Source organism: Rhinoraja longicauda, chromosome 6 (genome assembly GCF_053455715.1).
Source record: "Rhinoraja longicauda isolate Sanriku21f chromosome 6, sRhiLon1.1, whole genome shotgun sequence".
Taxonomy (NCBI): Eukaryota; Metazoa; Chordata; class Chondrichthyes; order Rajiformes; family Arhynchobatidae; genus Rhinoraja; species Rhinoraja longicauda.
Genome location: NC_135958.1, coordinates 55175015 through 55199993, shown reverse-complemented (window position 1 = coordinate 55199993; position 24979 = coordinate 55175015). Strand labels below are relative to the sequence as shown.

Below are 24979 nucleotides of genomic sequence, written 5' to 3'. Positions count from 1 at the left end.
CCTCCGCTGCCTCTTGTGCCAGGGCCCTGGCCCTCCATTGGGTGGCCCGTTTCAGGGTTCCGTCCGTTATTACCACCGACAGAGGGTCACAGTTTACCTCTACCCTCTGGGCCACGCTAGCAGAGCTGTACGGCTCCCGGTTGCAACACACCACGGCGTACCACCCTCAGGCTAATGGGCTCGTGGAGAGGTTCCACCGACAACTCAAGGCGGCCCTCAGTGCGAGGCTGGAGGGCCCGGACTGGGTAGACCAACTTCCCTGTGTCCTTCTGGGCATGCGGACCGCTCCTAAGCAGGATCTCGGTGCTTCGTCCGCGGAACTAGTATATGGCTCGCCACTTCGGGTACCTGGAGATTTGTTGCCGGAGTCCTCTGGTCAGCTGCCTTCAGTTCCGTCGGTTTTAGCATCACTCCGGGCACGCGTGGGTTCCCTGGCTCCGGTTCTGACTTCGCGTCATGGGTGTCTCATGGTGCATGAACCGCCTGCCTTGAAGGACTGTGAGTTTGTATTTCTGCGTAGGGATGCCCATCGTTCCCCGTTGCAGAGGGTCTATGAAGGGCCGTTCCGGGTTTTGCGTAAAGGGACGGTCACCTTCACCTTAGACGTGGGCGGCAGGAGTGAGCTCGTCTCGGTGTCCAGGCTTAAACCTGCGCACTTGGATCCGGACCGCCCGGTCCTGGTCGGCCAACCGCCTCGGCGAGGCCGTCCTCCTGCAGTTCCACCCGGTCCAGGACCCCCCGCTCCTGCAGTTCCACCCGGTCCAGGACCCCCCGCTCCTGTGGTTCCGGCTGCCCCTCTCCTTACTCGTTCTGGTCGCGAAATCCGGCTCCCTGCTAGGTTCCGTACCTTGGGTTCTGGGGGGGGTCATGTAGCGACCATAGAGAGTGGTCCTGGGTGTCGAACCCTCAGATTGGCCAGCAAGGTCACGTGTAGGTGCGACCGTAGGGATTGGTCCAGGGAGTGAGACCGCTGATTGGACAGCGTGGTCACGTGCGGCTTTGGCGCCCAAAAGAGTTAGTTGGAAGACTCCTTCGAAGTGAACAGTTAGAATTAATGGTTGTCTGTAATCTCGTTAAGTAAACTGTGTGATCGAATATTGCTGTCGCAATAAACTTCTTCAACAAAGAACGAGCCTCCAGACTCGCCATAAAAGTATGATTATGATGATGATAATGATTTCACCTGCATTTGAAGTGAAGTGAGCACCTAATGGTAAAATAAACCCACAGCAGATAAAACCTCATGAAAAACAATAGTGTGATTGGATTAGAACTGTCAATTCCACACCTCCTGGCTTAGTTACCAGCTCCACCTACTTCCTGCCCTTGAGACTATCATTTTGTTTCAGTTCCTGTTTGTTTAAAGTACATGCGTATCAGACCACTTAGAGACGGTGGATTTCAAGGTTGCCAGCACTATTTTTTTACCCAATATCTTCTTCATCAAGGATGTGGTTAAACTCCATTTCATTGAGTTTGTACAAGGCTGTGAAGTTACACTGCAATCAAAAAAAGTATTAGAGGAAATTATTCGAGAGGGAATAGGAAGTCTCCAGATGCCTTGAAAACTTAAGGTAAGTTTAGAAACTGGTTCTTTACATTGCAAGTCTCTGTCAACCACTTCGGTAAATAATAGTGAGAATTTCCTGGAACTTATCAAGCATAAATAAGTCTGATAATGTAATATAGTGCAAACCTCTGGCATCTTATGTGAGAGAACCATCTAAACACATCTCAATGCATCTGTCTGACAAGGTCAACTGAATATTGAACAACTAATTGTCTATATGCCTCATCTTTAGTTTAGTTTAGTTTACTGTCACGTGTAGTTAGGTACAGTGAAATGCTTTTCTGTTGCCTATTGTCCAGTTAGCGGAAAGATTGTACATGATTGCAATCAAGCTGTCCACATTGTGCAGTTAAGGATCGAAGATATTTTGAAGAGCAATTACATCACTCGTTCGATGAACATTTTGGGTTCCCCGCCTCAGTCACTGAATAGATTTAAGAAGGAGGTAGATCGATTTGTACACCCAAAACGAACCAGAGTGTTGGGAAGAGCGGGAATCTCATTTTGAGATACTGGATGAGTGTTGAACGGCAGAGCAAGTTTAAAGTACCAAATGGCCTGCTCCTGAACCTGTGTGTTTCTATGTACAACGTGATACACTGTGACCACGTTATTTCAGGGCAATGCAAATTGAACGCATGATTCTGTTTAATATAATACCTCGAAACACAATCATTCAACAAACAAACACCCAACGATTCTAAGTATGCGAGTAGAAAATGTACTGAGAGAACTAAGTGGAACGTTGTTAGCACTTCACTTTCACTACCAGTTCCTAAATTCTAACGCACTTGAGTACTCGAGAGTGAGATTATTTTCTCTTTGCCTGTAATGGTTCTAAATGATCCATTTAAATGAGGCCATCTTAATCCACATCGGACCAGGCTTTGGAGTTGGGGGAGGCTGTGGAGTGTTAATATGAATGCAGTTATGACACTACGATATTCCACACTGTGGATTCCTAGCACAAAACTAGAAATAATTCAGCAGAAAATGACAAACACAATTTGGGGGAGCATGAAGTTTGCACATAACAAAAACACTTACCTGTCATTAAGTTAGTCATGTTGCAAGAGCCTGCAAAATTCATACCGTAAAGAAAGCCAATAGCAATGGATGTGATAACTTCTTTTTTGAGGGTATATCTCACCAGCATCTTAATGTCTTGATTCGTTTAATTGAATGGGAAATGAGATTGCCTGCTTATAACATTTATCTTTGCAGAAATATTGTTATGGCCATTCTATGCGAATAAATGTGGAGCTTAAAGCTGAGGTTATCCTTGCTTGCATTATTGAGGCATCTCTGTACCAGGCTTGAAGCTGGAGAGAACTAGGTTTATATTCTTGGGGGTAATAACTCTTGTGATCAACTGAGACTATTTCAGGAAGGGAGGGGGGGGGGGATGATTAAACAAATTTAAAGGCAAGGTTAAATCTTCCAATAAAATTGTGCTGAAAAATGTGGGTGGGGGAAATGTCTTACATTTTTGTCTAATGGTTAAAGTTGATAATACATAGTAAATAATGTGATTATTCACATGTATCTCTACCTGTGTCACTCTGCATCACAATATCTCTGTGTGTCTGTTTGTCTTTCTGTAATTATACTGTATAACGAGATCTGCCAAGTTCACAATTATCCTTTTCAATATGCAGATGCATCTGAGCAAAATAAGAAAATTAATATTTCATTGAGACTATACAGTTAAAAGCTGCATGTTTATTTACTTTAGTTTAGAGATACAGTGTGAAACAGGCCCTTCAGCCCACCGAGTCCGTGCCGACCAGCGGTCCCTGCACACTAACACCATCCGACACACGCGAGGGAAAATTGACAATTTGCCCAAGCTAATTAGCCTACAAACCTCTTATTCTTTGGAATGTGGGAGGAAACCGGAGTACCCATAGAAAAGCCAAGCAGGTTTACGGGGAGAACGTACAAACTCCGTACAGACAGCACCCATAATCAGGATCGAACCTGGGTCTTTGGTGTTGTATATACAGCAACTCCATTACTGTGCTATTGCGCCACATGTGTTTTGCATGCATGTGCATGCGTATGAAGTGGACTCGATGGCTGAATGGCCGAATTCTGCTGCTACATGTTATTGTCTTGTTGTGCTTGTGACCAGCGGCAATTTAAGTTGCCTGGATTTGTTTCCACCGATTTGCACTGCAGTCACTGAATTCAAGCTGGTTAAACTTGTCGTTTTATACACGAGGTGAATAACAAAAACTAACCACTTTAAGTTGGGAAAAAAGCATTGAAGTGCAGTTGGAATGTCGCTTTAGGGAACAAAAGCAGTTCCATGAAATTCATTCCTAATTTATGCTGTTGATTGGTTTAACTGATATTGGTGCTAGTGTCTTTGATTATAGTTCAAACTGGTGTTATTTTGACTCTGGGCTCTTCTCTCCCCACTGCCTTCCGTCGCGACAAAGATCGTCTATATTTTGCTCATCCACTAATCGGTCAGGGCGATGAACTCGATTCCATGGAAGTTCAGTGCCAATTCATCTGTTGCTACTTGGTAATAAATGAATGGCCATTCCCATGCCAGTGGATGCTGCAAAACCATGAAGCTAACTCAACAAGATCCATGTGACAATAGCCAAGGTGATGCCCTCTGTAGCTATGCACTCGTATGGAATTTGCCAGATATCCTAAACAAATGAACATTGAATTCCCCAATTTCAGATATCCTCGAACAACCTCCCCTCCCATTTCTCTCCCACCTCCCTTCTCTTGTGCCCGACCTGGACTCTCACCTATTTTTGTCCTCCCCATCCCCATCCTCCTCCATTCCTTCCTCTGGCTTCACAATTCGCAACTCTTCAATTCTGTCTCACATCTTCTGCTTTCATCTCTGGCCTTTGTTCCAACCATCTGCCTATCAAAACCCCTCTTGATGTTGTCCACCTATTACTTGCCATGCTTTGTCCTCCTCTCTTCCAGCTTTCTTTCTACCTCCCCCCCCCCTCCTCTCCCCCCTACAATGTCTAAACAAGGTTCCCAAAAACAAAAAAGTCACCTATCCGTATTCTCCAGAGATGCTGCCTGGCCCACTGAGTTACTCCTGCACTTTGTGTCATAGAATCGTAGACTCTATATCACAAAGCACCAGAGTGTCCTCTAGTTGTAAGCCAACATCTGCAGTTCCTTGTTTCTACATCCTAAAGCAATAGGTCACAGGCTTTCATCTTCCATTCTTCTTGGAAAGGAACTTCATAGGCATAAGATCAAACAGTTCTTGCTCTCAGTACAAATATAAGTCAGGAGACATGGGCTGTTGGCTTGTTATTGTTAACTTTTAGCAGTAGTTCTCGGCTCAGCATTTGCATAAATTATGGTCAATTGGAGGGAAGGTTTTTACCAGAACCGGTGATATCCATTACATAGAGTTCGACAGTGATTTGGAGATGGAATTATTTTGTCTTCTGGCAAATAACCGACTAGTGCCAGTCATAGCATTTTTTAACACCATAATTCTCCTTCTCGATGCACTTTGCGACGGTGAATGTAAGGAGAGAGAATACAGTTAACAGCAAGACCCTTACCAGCATTGATGTGCAAAGGGAACTTGGAGTCCAAGTTCATAGCTCATTAAAGGTTGTGGCACAAGTAGAGAGGGTGGTAAAGAAGGCATATGGTAGGCTTGCCGCCATTGCTCTGGGCATTGAATATAGTAGTCAGGAAGTCATGATGCAACTGTATAGGACTTTGGTCAGGTCGCATTTGGAGCATTGTGTGCAGTTCTGGTCACCCCATTGCAGGCAAGATGTGGAGGCTTTGGAGAGGGTGCAGAAGAGATTTACCAGAATGCTGCCTGGATTAGAGGGTTTCAGTTAAAAGGAGTGTGGCAGACTTGGATTGTTTTTCTGTGGAACATCAGTGGCTGAGGAGACACTTGATGGAAGTGTAGAAAATGATGAGAACCATAGATAAGGTAGACTGTCAGAACCTTGCTCCCAGTGTGGAAATGCCCTACACGAGAGGGCATTGCTATAGGATGAGAGGAGGACGTTTAATGGAGATGTGCAGGCCATGTGTTTTACACAGAGGGTGATGGGGGGCTGAGAAAGTCTTGCCACTGGTGGTGAAGGAGGCAGATACGATAGTGCCATTTAAAAGACTTTTAGATAGGAACATGGATCACTTGCAGGCAGATGAGATCAGTTCAGCTAGGCAACATGTTCAGCACCAACATCGTGGGCCGACGGGCCCTTTCCTGTGCCGGACTGTTCTATGTTCGATGTTCTTGTAATGAAGCTTTAGACCAGTTGCTTAAAGAAATGCTCTCCTTTACATGACAAGAGCCATGTTGTCTCCAGTCTGTTGCCTCCAGTGAGTAATGAGCTGAATGAAACCCTGCCTGTGGAACTTATAGATTGCTATTGGGTACTTAGATTGAGCTGAGATGGATTGTACATATCATTTCTATGGGTGTTGCTGTAATTTTTAGTAGTGGCTTAGACCTTTACTACAGAAGAGGTTTCCTGCCAGCCTCTAATGTAACCGCCAAAAGTGAGAATGTGGGACTTCAGCGATGTATACAACATCATGGGAGATAGCTGAAGCAGACCCAGACAATATCAAGGCACTAACACACTCTGTAGTTCACAAGAAATCAAATTCAATGATTCAATAATACTTTATTGCCACATGTACCTCGGTATAGTAAATTACTTTGTTCTGCATGCAACCAGACCTCATCAAGGCAGTACATAAGAGTCGCCATGTTTCCGGCACCAACAAAGTTATAAAAAGTTAATAATCAAACAGTTTTACCTTCTGCTCACAGCAGCAAACCAGGCCTGCCGCCTTCGTTCTCGGTGACCCCCCTCTGCTGGGTCCCCTTTCATTCTTGGTGCCCCCCCCCCCCCCCCTCCGCTGGGTCCCCCTTCCCTCTTAGCGGTCCCCCGCCAGGTCTCCTGATAGTTCTCGGCAGCCCCCCACCAGGCTCCTTGACAACACAAAATAGTGACTGAGAACTGTTTAATACTGGCATGGATGCAGGCATACAGTGCAAATGAACTGATGGCTTATGTTTCCCTTCCACACCATCAGTCTGAAGAAGAGTCCTGACCCCACATCTCATCTGTCCATTACAGATGCTGCCTGACTTGCTGAGTTTCTCCAGCACTTTGTGCAAGATTCCAGCATCTGCAGTCACTTGCGTCTCTGATGTTCTCTGCCTTCTGCTTGAAATGAATCTAAGGCTTGGAAATTTGAGCTATGATGACCTTACTTATCAAATGAACTGCAATGGCAGTTGCGGCAGTGAGCAACAGATCACTGTTGAAGCAAGTTTCATGTTGCAGTTTTCCTATTGAATCCAATGAGAATCTTAATCATCTCCACCATTGCACCTCATTGGGATTTAGCTACATTTCTTGGAATCTGCAGATATTGTAAACAGATAAGAATGCACTGCAAGAAGCCTTCCATCTCTCAATCCCATTGTAGGGGGAAATGTTGTATCTCGAGGCTGCAAATACAATGAATATGGTGCTGTATCTGCCTCGGGCTAAGCGTCGTGACATACATTGGTAATAGGATCCCTGACAGGCAGCATCTCTGTAGAGATGGAATGGGTGATGTTTTAGGTCTCAACCCGAAACATCACCCATTCCTTCTCTCCAGAGATGCTGCCTGTTCCCCAGAGTTATTCTAGCTTTTTGTGTCTATCTTCGGTTTAAAGCAGCATCTGCAGTTCCTTTTTACACTACTCCTATCATTAAACGGACTTGATTGGACTTTATCTTGCGCTAACCATTATACCCCTTTTGTCCTGTATCTGTACACTCTGGATGGCTTGATTGTAATCACGTTTAATCTTTTTGTTGACTGGAGAGCATGCAACTAAAAGCTTTTCACTGTACTTCAGTACACGTGACAACAATTAACAGTGGATATATTAGTAGACGACCCAAAGTTGACAAGTTGCTTAGTGGATTCTCAAATGAGTCAAGGGCATCTGTTGTACAGGAAGCCTTGAGAGGTATATGGGCCAAATGAATTGACGAGGCATCTTGGAACTACATTAGATGAGGCATCTTGGTCTGCATGGATGAGTTGGGCAGAAGGGCCTGTTCCGTGGCTCTATGTTGCTGAGCTATCAAACTCAGATTGTTGGCAAGTATAATGTAGCTTGGACACATTTGTTAAAGGAGCCGGCAAGTTGGTTTCATTGATAAGAAAAAACGCTGTTGGGGGAAATCAGTGCATCTGTGGGGTGGGGAATCGGGGAGGAGCGGGGAGAGACTGGGGGAAGGAATTGTGGATACTTTGGTTGGAGACTCTGCAGCAGGACAGTTCTAATGTTGGGTCTCGACACAAAGTGTTGACAATTCTTCCCCCCCTTGAAGTTACTTCAAAACATATCCCAAGCCCCCTACTCCCTGTCACCAAACACACAGAGGGTGGTAGGTGTATGGAACAAGCTGCCAGAGAAGGTAATTGAGGCAGGCACAATAACAACATTTAAAAGATATTTGGACAGATACATGGATGGGAAAGGTTTAGAGGAACATGGGCCAAATACGTGCAGGTGGGACTCGTGTAGATGGGGCATCTTTGTCAGCATGGACAATTTGGGCTGAAGGGCTGCCTTCTCTGCTGTGTGAATCTATGACTCTATCTATTTTGCCTGAAGATGTGTCTTGACCTTAAACAACGACTCTCCATGTCCTCCAGAGATGCTGCCTGACCGTTGAGTTACTCCAGTACTTTTGCATTTTACTGTAACAACATTTCAAAGACATTTGGACAGACACACGGATAGGGAAGGTTTAGAAGGATATGTTCCAGATGCAGGCAGGTGGGACTAGTGTCGATGGGGCATCTTGGTCGACATGGGAAAGTTGGGCCCTCGGGCCTGTTTCTGTGCTCGTGGACTCTGCAAAACTATGATTCTAAGATGGAAGCAGAACAAGGACAGCTGGTGTAGAGGACAATCATCACCTGCGGATTTACCTCCGATTGTTGTTCCGAACCTGTTTAGTTAACTACATTTGGATAAGAGACTGTATAATCAAAACCAAAAGTGCATACTTAATCAGCTGTATCCTTGAAAAAGGAAGTTATTTTCAAACTTCCTCTTGGAAGGAGAGTCACTTCCTCTTTTCGGCTGGTAGGAGCATTCCATTGGCTCTTTGCTCTGCAAATGGAGAAGTTGGTTAGGATGGAAAATGAACACCAAAAATGAGGCAAAAATGATTCATCTTGTTGTCTTACTTTAAACAAGCTACACTTGTCCAAATTGGGATCAGACTTTGACATCACAGGAGCCAGCAGATGGAAGTTTAAAAAAAAAATAGACAGATGGTGGAAATGCAGAAGAAATAGAGAAAATGGCAGGAAAACTCAGCAAATTACGCAGCATTTGTGGCAGGTGAAACTGAGTTAACATTTCAGACGCTGGAGCCTTTTTTTCTTTCCATAGAGGCTGCCTGACCTGCCGAGTGTTTGTAACAGTCTTTGCTTTTGCTCAACTTTTCCAGTATCGGTATTTTTTGATTTATTGTTGAATTCTCTATTCCCTTTCTTGTAGCTATGCCACATTTTCAGAAGTTTTCCTCTGGCCGATCGTGTGATCGGCAGCTATCTTTTTAGATTAGTTTAGTTTAGAGATACAGCACGGAAACAGGCACTTCGGCCCACCGTTCATGCCGACCAGGTTTAGATGGATATGGGCCAAAAGCAGGCAGACAGGACTAGTGCAGATTGGGCATCTTTGTCAACATCTGCCGAGTCGAATGAAAGGTCCTGAAAGGTCCATAGAACTAAGGGAGAGAGAGAACGTTTTAAAGGAAATTTGTGAGGCAATTTTTAAAAAGAGAGACTGGTAGGTGCCTGGAAATGCTGCCGGGGAGATGGCAGAAACATATGATGCCAACGTTTAATAGGCATGTAGACAGACGCATTACCAGGCAATAGAGGGATTATACATGATTTACAGCCACATGGGATTAGTTAAATTGGCACTGTGGTTAACACGGTTGATGGGTCGAAGGGCCTGTTCTGATATTAACGTGAATTGCATTCACCCAAAAATCATTCTTCATTACCAACATACTTTCTCTCAAACTTTGGTTGGTTAAATTAACATTGAATTATAGGACAGTGCTGATTCTGATCTTGGGTAAAATATTACAAAATTGGGCAAAGTACCAATTGAGTAGTGGTATCCCCTTTCCCCAGAATTTAATCCTCAGGACAGTGCTGGCTATTGAAAATGTTCCGACGTTTAAGAGCCTCAAAGCAAAGTCAGGTGTACTTCCTGAAACATAGTGAGAAAATTGTTTCCATGATCCACAATAACCTGCACATTAAGGGAATGGAAACTGTTTCTGTTCATAAAACTGTCCGGTTGTTAACAAGAGCCTCTAACCGCATCTGAATGGAATCAATGGCTACTGGTACATGTGAGAAGCGAGCAATTACAACATATCCCAGTGCCCAATAACTGGTCTTCACTGAAGTCAAAGATATTTATTGGGGTTTAGTTTAGGGTTTAGTTTGTGAATACAGCGCGGAAACAGGGCAATCTTCAGCCCACCAAGTCCGTGCCAACCAGCAATCACCCATACACTAGTTCTATACTACATACTAGGGACAATTTACAGATGCCAATAAACGTCACCCATTCCTTCTCTCCTGAGATGCTGCCTGACCTGCTGAGTTACTCCAGCATTTTGTGAAATAAATACCTTCGATTTGTACCAGCATCTGCAGTTATTTTCTTACACAACCTACAAACCTGCAATGTGTGAGGAAACCGGAGCACCCGGAGAAAACGCACGCACAATGTACAAACTCCGTACAGACCGCACCCATAGTCAGGATGGAACCCAGGTCTCTGGCACTATAAGGCAGCAACTCTATCGCTGCACCATTGCGCTGCCCCTAAGGATTAATTACTCCTTGGATATAGTCCGTCACTGAGCTCTCTGATCCAGTGGATGCACAGCCCGTTCTTCATGGATTTTTACTTTCCTCTTCCGTGTGCTTTGCTTGGAGAAATGATTTTCTCATCGACATCACATTTGCAGTGTAATTCCTTTTCTGCCATGCCTTTTTGTGTTTACATCTAAACAGTTTTGGCGATGCTTACCCCTGTTTTCCCTTTCATCTCACGCTTCATCATGTTTACTTCCTGCTATTGACCATGCGATATTGCTAACTGATCTTTGAATAACTCCACAACTTTGCATGTCTGCGTGCACTTCTCCAGAGTTAACTCTGTCTAATAATGTCAGTCATTTCCACAGAGAGTCTTCTGGACTCCACAAAAAAAACATCTGATCTCTGATAAGCAAATCTTGCAAATTTGCAAATCTCTAATTATTGGTATTGGTTTACCATTGTTACGTGTGGCAAGATACAGTGACTAACTTTGTTTTGCATGCTCCCCAGGCAAATCATGTCATACATTAATACAATCAAGCCATAGCAGAGAACAACAAGGTGTTGTAGATTTGTTTAGAAAATATCAGAGGACTATCTCTGTTCAATAATTTCAATTCTGGGTGGACTGCAATGGTGCTTACAGTGCAACCTAAACAATTCCCAGAGTCTCATTTCAAGCCTTTATGGTGCAATTATCTGCCCTTGTAGCCAATGAAAGGGTGGCACGGTGGCGCAGCAGTAGAGTTGCTGCCTTCCAGTGCCAGAGACCCGGGTTTGATCATGACTAACGGTGCTGTCCTTATGGAGTTTGTACGTTCTCCCTGTGACGGCGTGGGTTTTCCCCGGGTGCTCTGGTTTCCTCCCACACTCCAAAGATGTACAAGTTTGTAGTTTAATTGGCTTTGGTAAAATTGTAAATTGTCCCTAGTGTGTACGATAGTGCTTGTGTATGGGGATTGATGGTTGGCGCGGACTCGGTGGGCCACAGGGCCTGTTTCCACACTATATCTTTTAACTAAACTTAAAAACGAAAAAAAATTAATCTTTACTTTCATCTCTTCTGGCTTATCTTGCTTAAACCAGTGCTACTTACACACTGCTGTGATATTGTGTGGTTTTCTCTCCAGATCTCCATTCTTTAGAAAGCTTTATTTACTTACAAATCCAGTGGCTTCAGTATGACGGAGAGTCACACACCCAAAATGGTGACTGTTTCGCTTTCTGCTGATGCTGTCAGGCCTGCTAAGTTTTTCCACCGTTTCCTGTTTTTAGTTAAGTTTAATTTATTTTAGTTGGGAGATACAGTGTGGAAACAGGCTCTTCGCCCCACCAAGACCACATCGACCACAATCACCCATACACTAGTTCTATCCTACACACCAGGGACAATTTACAGAGGCCACTTAACCTACAAACCTGCCATCTTTGGTCTATTGAAGGAAACTCTGGGAAAACACACGCAGTCACAGGGAGAATGTACGCACTCTGCATAGACAGCACCCGTAGTCAGGAGTGAACCTGGGTCTCTGGCATTGTAAGGCACACAACTGTGCCTCCCCAACACAAGTCTTTTGTTACAGAACTGATTTTCCTTTTCATCATTGATGCAGAGGGAAAACCTAAATGTATATTAACCCATTTGGTCAGGCCAGATCTGTTGCCAAAATACAAGTGTTTTAACCCAATAACCCATGATATTTTCCAAACAGACGGCGAGGCAACTTATATAGTGGGGTGATTTTTACATTGGATATTATGGTATTTGCAGCTGGAAGTGTCGTGAGAACAGCACATTTATTTAGGTTTAACTTTATTATTGTCACGTGTACCAAGGTGCAGTGAAAAGCTTTAGTTTGTGTGCTATCTAATCAAAATCAGATAATATGATACATGAATGCAGGCAAGCCAAGCTCACGTACAAAAGTAAAGTGAAGAGAAAGATGCCAGTGTGCAGAATATAGTTCTTTAGCATTGTAGCGTAACAGTTCCAGAAACAAAGTCCAATGTTGCAAAGAGGTAGGTATCCAATTACCTATTGTACCCTAATGTTCAGAAGTCTGATAACAGAGGAGAAGAGGCTGTTCCTGAGTCTGGTGGTGCATGCTTTCAATCTTCTGTATCTCCTATTTTCACATACTATTCACATACTACATTTAAACTATTTTCTAAATGGCGATAGAATCCTGAAATCGGAAGTGCAAAGGGACTTGGGAGTGCCGGTGCAGGATTCCCACAAAGTTCATCTGCGAGTCGAATCGGTAGTAAAGAAGGCAAATGCGATGCTGCCATTTATTTCAAGAGGGTTAGAATAGAGGAAAAAAAAGTAACGCTGAGGCTCTAAGGTGCTGGTCGGGTTGCATTTGGAGTATTGTGAGCAATTTTGGGCATCACATCTGAGGAGGGATGTACTGGCCCTGGAGAGGGTCCAGAGGAAGGTTATAAGAATGATCCCCGGAATGAGTGGGTTAACACATGATGAGTGTTTGACAGCACTGGGCCTGTACTCGCTGGAGTTTAGAAGAATGAGGGGGGACCTCATTGAAACGTACCGAATATTTAGAACGGAGATGAGGAAGAACTTTTTCAGTCAGAGAGCGGTGAAGGTGTGGAATTCTCTGCCTCAGAAGGCAGTGGAGGCCAGTTCGTTGGATGCTTTCAAGAGAGAGCTGGATAGAGCTCTTACGGATAGCGGAGTGAGGGGGTATGGGGAGAAGGCAGGAACGGGGTACTGATTGAGAGTGATCAGCCATGATCGCATTGAATGGCGGTGCTGGCTCGAAGGGCTGAATGGCCTACTCCTGCACCTATTGTCTATTGTCTATTGTCTATTGTCTATTGAAAGGCTTGGATCGAGTGGATGTGGAGAGGATGTTTCCACTAGTGGGAAAGTCTAGGACTAGAGGTCATAGCCACAGAAGTAAAGGATGTTACTTTAGGAAGGAGATAAGGAGGAATTTCTTTTGTCAGAGGGTGGTGAATCTGTGAAAATTCTTTGCCACAGAAGGCTGGAGAGGCCAAGTCAGTGGATATTTTTAAGGCAGAGATAGCTAGATTCTTGATTAGTACGGGTGTCGGGGGTTATGGGCACAAGGCAGGAGAATGGGGTTAGGACGGAGAGATAGATCAGCCATGATTGAATGGCAGAGTAGACTTGATGGGCCAAATTCTGCTCCTATCACTTGTGACCTTATGACCTTCTGCTTGACATGAGCGGGGGGAAGAACAATGAATGACCAGGGTGGGAAAGTTATTTGATTATATTGGCTGCTTTCCTGAGGCAAAGTGAAGTGTAGATGGAGTCAATGGTGGGATTCTAGTCTGGGCTACATCCGCAACTCTCTGAAACAATCATGCCAGAACACAGCTGGAATTTTCCCAAGCAACTCAACTAGTGAAATATTAATCTTTCAAGGTCTGATTAAATTTGTGAAATGGTTGCTTAATTGTTTGTCATTTTGTTCATATTTCTCCATGTCCTTTGAACTTACTTGCCATGGTATTACTTTGGTGAATTTTTAATACATCATCTTCAAAGACTATACCTTCTCGTTCACCCTTGTGTAATGGCTGAATCCCTAGAGCTCTTGCACAATCAAAACTAAACAGCATTTGCTTTGTATCGGATAGAGATTGATGTTTCATAAATCTGCTTAATCGTGTTTTGACATTGCTTACTATTTTAAAATGATTTATGTATGTGAAATCTTAGATCTTTAAGATCTATTACTCTCACAGGTCTCATGTATTAACAATGTATTGAAATGCAATGTTGATGGTCTTGGGATTTATCCTGACATCTTCTAGTCATTTTTGTCCATCAAACCAATCTCTCCCCCTTTGCAATTTTCATAGTAATTGACATCAAGATGATTCTGCTCTAACATGATGGTTGCATTCCTAAGAAACCACGTTATAAAGACATAATTGGGTCAATTGGGGGAAAGGGGATTGAGGCTAGAGAGTTTCAGGCTGGCAAAATGAAAAAATATTTTTCCCACAGGATTTAGAAAAAAAATTGTTTTCAATAGTACGCATATTTTTGCTTTCTGCAAGCTCAATATATTAAAGACCGTATGTTACATTATTTAATACATTCTTCCATTGCAAGAGTATCATTGCACAAGTATCAAGATGTATCAGATAACTTGGTTATTCATTTGGATAAAAGGTTTTTTTGGGAGCATCTAGGTTGGTATACGTACAATAAGAAATATGACTGAGGTAGATTTCTGGAAAATTATTCTTTCTCCAGAGCTGTTTGCTAATCCTCAAGGTGTTGTTAAGTTTATGGAATGGAAGAAAATACTTTATTGTCACTTGTGACAAGCCACAGTGAAATTCTTTGCTTGCATACCCAATGTATGCAAATAGCGGCCAACAGCAGTTACGAAATACGCCAACTCCTCCTTTGTTCCCCCCCCTCCCCCTCCCCCACAGCGATTCCCCCAATACAGGGTCGCCAATACAGTGTGGAAAGGTCCCTTCGGCCCACTGTCCATGCCTACCAGCAATCCCAGTTACACTAGCACTCTCCTACACAATAGGAACAATTTACAATTTTTACCGAAGACAATTAACCTACAAACCTGCATGTCTTTGGAGCGTGGGAGGAAACGGAAGCACCCGGAGCAAACCTACGTGGTCACATGGATTCAAAAGGGAAATTGAGCAACTAGATCTCCTCAACTTGGTCAAAAAGGCCCACTTCAAAACGTAATCACTACTCTCCTCACTCCGACCTGCGCGAGATCACCACTTATGAGGTATTTGCGCAGTGATCAACCAGAACCAGAACCAGGGAGAATGTACAAACTCCATACAGACAGCACCCCGAGTCAGGATCAAACCAGGGTCTCTGGCGGTGTAAGGCAGAAGCCAACTGCTGTGCCATCGTGCCGTCTGAATTGTTGATTTTTCCTTTCCCCAGCACCTGACCCTCTCTTTCATAACCCATGATCCATCTGTTTCCCTTGACTCAGTCCACCCTTGCAATGCAAGGACAGAATGGGCACGGAGCAGACTCGATGATTAACATTGAGATCTCCACACTATTTAATTTGGGAGTTGCAGACAGTGAGGACAGCTGCCAGAAAACAGAGCAGAATATAGATCAGCTACAGAAATGGGCAGAGAAGTGGCGGATGGGGTTTAACCCGAGCAAGTGTGAGGTGTTGCATTTGGGAGGTTGAATGTAAGGGGAAAGTATATAGCAAGACTCTTAACAGGACCAAGACACTCAACAGTATTGATGTGCAGCAGAATCTTGGACTCCAAGTTCATAGCTCACCGAAGATGACAGCACAAGTAGATAGGGTGGAAAAGAATGCATAAGGTATTCCTCGATCATCGTTACTTTTTTGCATATCTTTCATATCTTTGTACTATATCTCTCTATATTGTGGAGACATCCTTTGACTCTCAGTCCAAAGGAGGGTCTCGACCCGAAACACCACCCATTCCTTCTCTCCAGAGGTGCTGCCTGTCCGGCTGAGTTACTCCAGCATTTTGTGCCTATCTTTGGTGTAAACCAGGATCTGCAATTCCTTCCGACACATGCACGTGGTATGTTTGTCATCGCTGCTAGGAGCATTGAACATAAAAGTCAGGAAGTCATGATGCAGCTCCAGAGCGCTTTGGTTAGGCCGCATTTGGAGTTTTGCATACAGTTCTGGTCGCCGCATCACAGGAAAGATGTGGATGCTTTATGCTGCCTGCATTAGAGTGTTTCAGTTACAGGGAGAGGTTGGATAGACTTGAATTGTTTTACCTGGAACATCCGAGGTCGAGGAGAAACTTGATGGAAGTATACAAAATGGAGGCAGGCTCGATTTTTATTATTTAAGAGTAAATTGGATAGGTATATGGATGGGAGGGGATTGGAGGGTTATGGTCTGAGAGCAGGTAGATGAGACTAGGTCAGAGAAAGTGGTTGGCGTGGACTGGTAAGGCCGAACGGGCCTGTTTCCGTGCTGTAATTGTTATATGGTTATTATATGGTTATATGATGTAAGGCATAGATGGGGTGGACAGTCAAAAACTTTTCCCAGGGTGAAAATGTCCAAACTAGAGGCCATAACTATAAGATAAGAGGGGGAAAGTTTAATGGAGACTAGACCAAGTGGACCCGTTGGGCCCAAACCTTTCCTGCATTGGTGTAGCACCCTCTCCTCCCCCCCTCTCCCCCCCCCTCTCCCCCCCTCTCCCCCCCTCTCCCCCTCTCCCCCCTCTCTCCCTCCCTCCTCCCCTCCCTCCACCCCTCTCCCCCTCCCCTCCCCCTCCCCCTCCCCCTCCCCCTCCCCCTCCCCCTCCCCCTCCCCCTCCCCCTCCCCTTAAGTGGTGTTTAAGAGGCTTTGAGATAGGCACATGGAAGTGCAGGGAATAGAGGCATATGGATCATGTGCAAGCAGATGAGATCAGTTTAACAGCATCATGTTCAGCACAAACGTTGTGGGCCGAAGGGCCGATTTCCTGTACTGTACTGTTCCATGTTTTATGTCCCATTTAACACACTGTTCCAGCAACCGCAGGTTTCCTTGGCCAGCATTTAAGGTTTCAAGATGATTGCAGAATGAAAGTTTGGTTGATTTATTGAGCTTTCTCTCTGTATGCGAAACATATGCCATCGGAATTAAGTGCAAAAAGCCACAGCCTACGTCAGCTGTTTCTGACAACATTTGAAATCAGGTGATGTAGAAGGTTTACAAAGACAGCACAAATCAGATTACTTCTTTTGTGGTAAAATAAATCAGATTGTCTTGTAGTTTGCACTGACTGCACATATATAAGAGTATATTGTGACACTAAGAACTGCAGATGCTGGAATCTTGAGCAAAGGACAAAGTGCTGGAGGCACTCAGCGGGCCAGGTAGCATCTGGGGATGGGTTGCTGGTGTTTCGGGTCGGGACCCTTCTTCGGACTGATTGTGGTTGGGGGTAGAAAGCTGGAGCAGAGGTCGGGGCGGGACAAAGTCTGGCAAGTGATGGGTGGATGTAGTTGGGGAGGGGGGTTGATTGGCAAACGGGTGGAGTAAGTGACAAAGGCTAGAGATGAAAAGGAGACAAAAGGGTGTCAGATAAGGAGGGGGAAAATAGGGGGAAGTGAGCTGGATAATGGGAGCAATGGGTGGGGAGGGGGCATGGGAAAGAGAGAGAAAGCAGGGGACGTGTTGCTTAGAATTGAAGCATTTTGTTGAGATGTAATTTTTGCTTTAGTGTCTGTTTCTTTTACTCGGCACCTTTGCAACCGAGTGCTCAATACCATGACCTCATTTGGTTTGCTCTTGTCGTGACGTGAGACTTCCTGAGTTTAGTAAAGTTACTCGACGTTATGAAATTGCGGAAATGTTATCCTTTCCTCCACAAGAACAAAACGCTCTTTAAAGGATTAAAAAAATGAGAAAGGCTCGTCAAAGGTCCAAGTCTCCACAACAGCAGCTTTATGAGGTTTAAACTGTGGGTTGAGTGTTTGCTTCTGCTATCCTTTGTTATTTTATGTTCTTTCACCTGAATAATCAGTTCTTCTCTATTAAAGTATCATTGACGATCTTCAATGTCTTTTGGTTCTTTAAGGAGATGATATAAAATGCAGCATACTTCCTGTACAGAAGATCGCATTTATCACGCTCTGGAACGATGTTTACATGGATTGGACAGAAATAGTTCTTCTAATTGGAAAGGTGAGCCTCTTTGTTCCAAAACATATACCTGTTGGTTGTTTGTGGTGTGGTTAACTTGTTGCATTTTTAAATCATTCATGGTTTTCAATGATGACTTAAAATGCCTTTAGTAAGATAGTGAGATGATATTGCTATTTGAAATTAGTATTAGAATGTTCTTCTCAAAAGGCACATAAATTGTAAAATTATTTCGACTTTGGAGATACAGTGCGGAACCAGACCCTTCGGCCCACTGAGTCCGCACTGACATGTGATCACCTGTACATTAGCACCATCCTACACACTAGGGCCAATTTACAATTTTACCAAAGCCAATCACCCTTCAAACTTGTACGTCTTTGGAGGAATCTAGGTAACCCGGAGGAAACCCACGCAGTCACAGGGAGAATGTACAAACTCCATACAGACAGCACCCTTAGTCAGGATCGAACCTGAGTTTCTGGCGCTGCAAGGAAGCAACTCCAAGCACTGTATCACCACTTCTGTATATTGTATCGATAAATATCTAATGTGGACAGTATATCTACGTTGTATATTGCAAGGATACATTTTAAATGAGTTCATTGATCATTGGCAGCTGTAAATGCATCCTTACATTGAACTCTGAATTGTAGATATGTACTAAAATGTACATTGTTCTAAAATGGTGGACTACTAGTCCAAAGAAAACACGAAGTGCTGGAGTAACTCACGGGTCAGGCAGTATCTGTGGAGAACATGGACAGGACATGTTTCAGATCGCGACCCTTCAAAAACACCCAAAAACGAAAGACCAAAGTAGTTGCTGTCATTCACCTGTTCTTCTCTCGATGGCTTGAAAATATTTTACCTTCAAATAATTAGCTAATTCTCTTTTTAACGCCACAATTGTAACTGCAGACACATTTTCAAGAATTGCATTCTGAGATCACGGAGAAGGATCATAAGATGGGTCCCGACCCAAAATGTCACCTATTCATGTCCTCCAGCAACACTGCTGACCCATTGAGTTACTCCAGTACTTTGTGTTTTACTCGAGATTCCACCATCTGCAGTTCCTTGTGTCTCCCCACCGTTGGTCCAAATATGAAATGACAATAGACAATAGGTGCAGGAGGAGGCCATTCGGCCCTTCGACCCAGCACGGCCATTCAATGTGATCATGGCTGATCATTCACATTCAGTACCTCGTTCCTGCCCTCTCCCCATACCCCCTGACTCCGCTATCATTAAGAGCTCTATCTAAATGCTGTAATAAGGACCGGCCCGGTCTGACCATTATAACAGAAACCTGCTTAAAGTGAGTCACTGTACCATATCACGACAATTCCAGCTCGGGAATACAAGCACGGAAATGATTTAATAGAAATACACATTGAAACTCGCTGATCTGATATGCTGACTGCTTAAAACTGTGTAACATCCTGAAATATTTCTACATGTCTTTTTAAAGTGGAGTGCGTCACAAAAATGAAGTCATTCATGAAAATTAACCTCACGTAGCTATTTCAAAATAATTCTGGTGTTAGATCATAAATTTTATTTAGAAGGAGGGTTAGTGTTGGGATTACCCATCGTTTCCCTTGATCCGACCAAAAACGTCTCTTCAAGTAGGTGTCTAACCGTTATTTGAATGGCTCTGGAATCTGTCTCCACCACTTTCTCACTTTTTTGATCACGTTCCCAAACATTTTTTTTTAAATTCCCTTCATTGTTTCTACCATTCACTTTAAATCAGTAGCCTTTAGGTCCACTTACAAGAGCAAATAATTTCTCGCAAACTGTTCTATTCAACCCCCTCGTGCTATTCTATAACTTTCTAAATTTCCCTTAGTTTCTGTTCAAAGGAGAACAATCCCAGCTTCTTCTCTCTCGTCGCAAAGGCATTAGTTTAGAGGTTTGTTAGAGTTAGAGAGATACAGCGAGGAAACAGACCCTTCGGCCCAACGAGTCCATACCGACCATCGATCACCCTTAGTTCTCACTAGTTCAATGTTATATTGCCTTCATGTCTACTCCCTACACATTAGGGAATTACAGAGGACAATTAACCTACAAACCACTATGTCTTTGGGATGTGGGAGGAAACAGAAGCACCCAGAGGAACCGCACACGGTCACAGGGAGAACATGCAAACTCCACACAGATAGTACCCAAGGTCAGGATCGAACCTGGGTCTCTGGCGCTGTGAGGCAGCAGCTCCACCTGGTGCACCACTGTGCCTTTCTTCAGAGTGTTGCCCAAGAATGAGTACAACAATAAGGCTGACGTCCAACATTGCTCTCGTGTTTTAATTACTCGCAAAGCTACATACCCCATACCGCAGCAAAAAAAAAACCAAAGTGCTGGAGTAATTCAGCGGGTCAGGCAGCATCTCCGGACAACATGGATAGGTGGCGTTTCAGGTCAGGATTCTCCTTCAGACCGGAAATGTCATCAGAGTCGAAAGAAGAATCCCGACCTGAAAAGTCACCTGTCCATGTTCTCCACAGGTGCTGCCTGACTCGTGAGTTACTCCAGCACTTTGTGCTTTCTTTGGAGCAGCAGTCCACCATTTTAGAACAGAGGGCAGTACATATCTACAATTCTGAGTTCAATGTAAGGATGAATTTACAGCTCCCAGCGAACAAAGAACTAATTTTTATTTTATCTACACAATACCTGTACATGAGAGGTGGCAGGGTGGACCAGTGAGAGACTTGCAGCATTAAAGTGCCAGAGACCCTAGTTCAATCCTGACTGCAGGTGCTGTCTGTTCAGAGTTTGTACGTTGTCCCTGTGACCTGTGTGAGTTTCCTTCGGGTGCTCCGGTTTCCTCCCACATTCCAAAGATGTGCATGTTTGTAGGTTATTTGACTTCTGTAAATTGTCACTTAGAGTGTAGGATAAAATTAGTGCACGGGTGATAGTTGGCCGGCGCAGACTCAGTGGACAAAGGACCTATTTCCACACTGGATCTCTAAACTAAACTAAACCCGGGTAATGTTTCTGTCAGAGATGCGTTCATTCACACTACAGTGGCTTCCTGTACTTTGCCTAATTACATTAAAATGTTACCTGCACCTCTTCAGTGTCGTGCATTGAAATGATTATTGAAATGGTTTTTGTGTGTGGCGCAAAGGAATTTTATCAAAGTTCTTATCGCTGAATATGATTGGAGATAATTACGTTAAGGTTCATGAAGGTCACACTCTCGCAACTGGGCCTCAGTGCGCTTTTTTATCCTTGCAGTGGAGCCCAGACTGAGATCCCTTGTTGGACTTGGGCAGTCACACACAGAGCTCGGTGTCACGGCCCATGTGGGGCCTGACCTTAGTAAAACAAAATGCTGGATGGGAATTAGATCAGTTGATAAGTTTGGCAGAGAAATGGCAGGTGGAGTTTAACCCAGACGGGTGGCCGATTGCAAAAGGAAAATCGATCGCACATGGCAGGAGCCTTGATGTACAGAGGGATCTAGGGGCACAAGTCCATAGCTCCTTGAGAGCACGTGGACGGGGTGATAAGGAAGGTGTATTGTGTGCATCGCGTTCAATGATGGAGTCCCTGAGGACAGGAGCAGCTGTTGAGGAAAGCAATGGTGGAATGAGAATCAGGACACCTTATTCTCTCTGGTGCAGAGATTATCATTGATTTTTTACCAAGTGCTACAGCCACAACACTAGTATCAGAGCTGGGCTAAGATCATGGTGTTGGTGGCTTTGAACGTTTTCATGTCTCGCAATTCCTGGACTGGTGCTGGAAGTGTTGGCAGCATCTCACAGTTGGCAGACCACCAGTTGCTACTTAAAGGAAGCCTCTTGTGAATTCTGCACTTGCCTGCATGCCTTGTGTATTTGGTCTGAATCATCGTAATCAATCTGAAGAAGGGTCTCGACCCGAAACGCCACCCATTCCTTCTCTCCAGACATGCTGCCTGTCCCGCTGAGTTACTCCAGCATTTTGTGTCTGCCTTGGTCCCTCCACACTTACTCAATGTTATCTCACTAGTTGTCATATGTCTGGTGGATGATCGCTGGCTTTCAATGAAGGGGGCTACAGATGTGGTTGAAACATTACCTAGATCTGGGCGCCGCACAGTGGCGTAGCGGTAGAGTTGCTATGTTATGGCGCCAGAGACCCGGGTTTGATCCTGACTATAGGTGCTGTCTGTACAGAGTTTGTACGTTATCCCCGTGACCGCGTGTGTTTTCACCGGGTACTCCTGTTTCTGTCCACTGTAAGGGGTTTCTGCGCCGAGCTTTCGCCCGACCTAAGGTCCCCGTGCCTTGCTCTGATCCCTTGACCAGGCCGTGCACACTGGTTCCCCGTGAGTGGTTCGACCCACTCACCCCCTACGGTTCTAGACACTGGACTTAGATGCAGGAGCGTTTATAGTGCAGAAAAATTCAACCAGACCAGATTTGAAAGCCAGGGTTTAAATGAAAAAGGCTTTTATTTAGCGCTTGGGACTATTGTCCATGAATATTTACACAGTTCTATACGACGTATCTATAAAACACATATCGAATCACATGAATACTTTTGACTATGAATCATGAAACGCACAGTTCTACAAGACATATACACGAATACCTTTTTCTCTGAATTCTAAAATGCACAGTTCTACAAGACATATACACGACTGTAAGATGGGGAACGTACGACACATCGCAAAATTGACCAACACATATTTCTTTACACACCCAATGTTTATTCAAACCACCCTCCCCTCTACACTAAACTATGTCCAGGATATGCAAGATCGGGGTACATGCTCACCATGGGGCTATTACTGGGGTTACTGGCTGTTCGTTTTGCAGTATTTCTTCTCGAGTTGCGTGCCTGTTCCTCTCTCTTGCATCCGTTCTTCTTGCCTGTCTTTTCTTCCTCCTGCATTCGTTTGACTTCCTTCTTGCGGTGTTTCTTCTTGCAGTATTTCTTCTTGCCTTTAAAACCCAAAAGTCGTGGCCAGTTATACTATTCTGACCCGCCCTATCTCCCGCCAGATCTCGGGATCTCTTTGTTCAAAAAGATATGTATGAGTTCTCTCTCTGATCTGCGCTTATGTCCGGGGGTACCGGGGATGGCCAGACGGTGTTAATTGGTATTTCGTTACGAGGTGATGGGTTTAACTGGTTTCCCATCACCTACCAGTTAGTTTTCTATGGGCTATTGTGCCCCCTTAACGAGATTAACTGTGTAGGTCGGCTTGGGGCATTGTGAGTATGCTGATGTAAGCGCCCCAGTGTCTGGACTTCGACCTGGTTTCGCAGGTTTCTGCAAGGCCAATACCCATCCATTGTTCTGGCCGTGGCTTTGCAGAAACCTAGAGACTGGGCTGTAAGGTTTTTGCTTTTGTGGCTGGTCACGAGGTCCTGCAGCCATCTTAGGACCCACTGATTGTGACATCCCTTGGTAAACTGACTGCAGCCTTTCTCCGCTATCAGCCCCAGTCTCCCGTTTAAAATGTCCAAACTGCAGCTCTTTGATTTGGTGTTGCTTTCAGAATGAGGGAAAACTTCTCAAATCTTACACCACATCCCAAAGACATGTGGGTTTGGAGGTTAATAGGCTTCTGTAAATTGACCTTCGTGCGTAGGATGTGAAACTGGGATAACATTGTACTAGCGTACGGGTAATCGATGGTCAAAGGGGACTCCTTGAGCAAAAAGGCCTGTTTCCATGTTGTACGTCTAAACGAAACATAAACTAAACTAGATTGTCAATGACGTATGGCATCATTTCAGCATGTACTGAGGTACAGTGAAAAGCTTCACTCTGTATGCTATCCAATCAACTCTGATCTTCTTATCGGGTCCACGTCACAAGATTAGAAATTGTTCAGCCAGACCTGAACACACTTCTCGGCATCTGCATGCAATGGCATCTTGTGCTTCTTGTGCTTCTTGTGCGTGGCGGTGGAAAGATTGGTGGAAACAGGGCCGCGACTTTCCTTGACCCCCATCAACTCTGATAATACCACACATAATTACAATCAAGCCAAACTCGATTGCAACAAGTAGAACGGGGGAACAGGTACAGAGCGCAGTGCGTTGTTCTCAGCATGGTCAATTGGCCAATACCAGCAAGGGTAATCGGCATCGAGTCACACAGCACGGAAACAGGCCCTTTGGCCCAACTTGCCCATGCCGACCAGGATGCCCCATCTACACCAAAGATAGACACAAATGCTTGAGTAACTCAGCAGATTAGGAAGCATCTCTGGTGATACCTTATAATAGGTCGAGACTCTTCATCAGACTGAGTTTCAGGGAAGGGGAAACTAAAGTTAGCATCTGCAGTTCCTTGTTACACACCCCATCCATATTTGTGCTTGCATTTGGCCCATATCTCTCTAAACCTAAATGTTGTGTTCCATTGGGAATGAGGGACTACTGAGGAGAGCAAAATCTTGGGAATAAGAGTAAACATGGTTCATGGAGTCACTGCCAGGAGGGTGGGCTTTTTTTTCCCATCAGCCTTTGCAATAATCAGCTGGAGTTAGATGATGCAAACCCTTTAAATACTCTATTGCAAGATGAGCTTGCATGACCTCAGTCCCAGTTTCAACCACAACATTGAAGCAGTCAGTGGAATGGGAAATGAGACTCTGGTCAGCAGACGTAGGAAAGGGTTCCAGTCTTTGTTCAATGTTCTGTGCCATGTTTAGTTCAGGTTATTATTATCACATGTACCGAAGTACAGTGAAAAGATTTTTGGTTACGTGCTATCCAGTCAGCAGATAAGACTATACATGATTACAATCAAGCCGTCCACAATGTACAGATACAGGGTATAGAAAATAACGTTCAGTGCAAGGTGAAGTCCAATTAAAGATAATCTGAGCGTCTTCAATGAG

The 24979-nt window shown here is 44.4% G+C and overlaps 1 protein-coding gene across 1 annotated transcript in view; it reads left to right on the top strand.

Annotated features, from left to right (window-relative positions):
- Positions 1-1390: 1390 nt before the first annotated feature.
- pik3r5 (phosphoinositide-3-kinase, regulatory subunit 5) overlaps positions 1391-24979 on the top strand; it is a 104774-nt gene continuing 81185 nt past the window's right edge. Inside the window, exons 1-2 of the mRNA XM_078400996.1 lie at positions 1391-1574; positions 18053-18159. Coding sequence (XP_078257122.1) covers positions 18066-18159 — 94 coding nt within the window. The 5' untranslated portion in view covers positions 1391-1574; positions 18053-18065. The remainder of the gene's footprint in view (positions 1575-18052; positions 18160-24979) is intronic.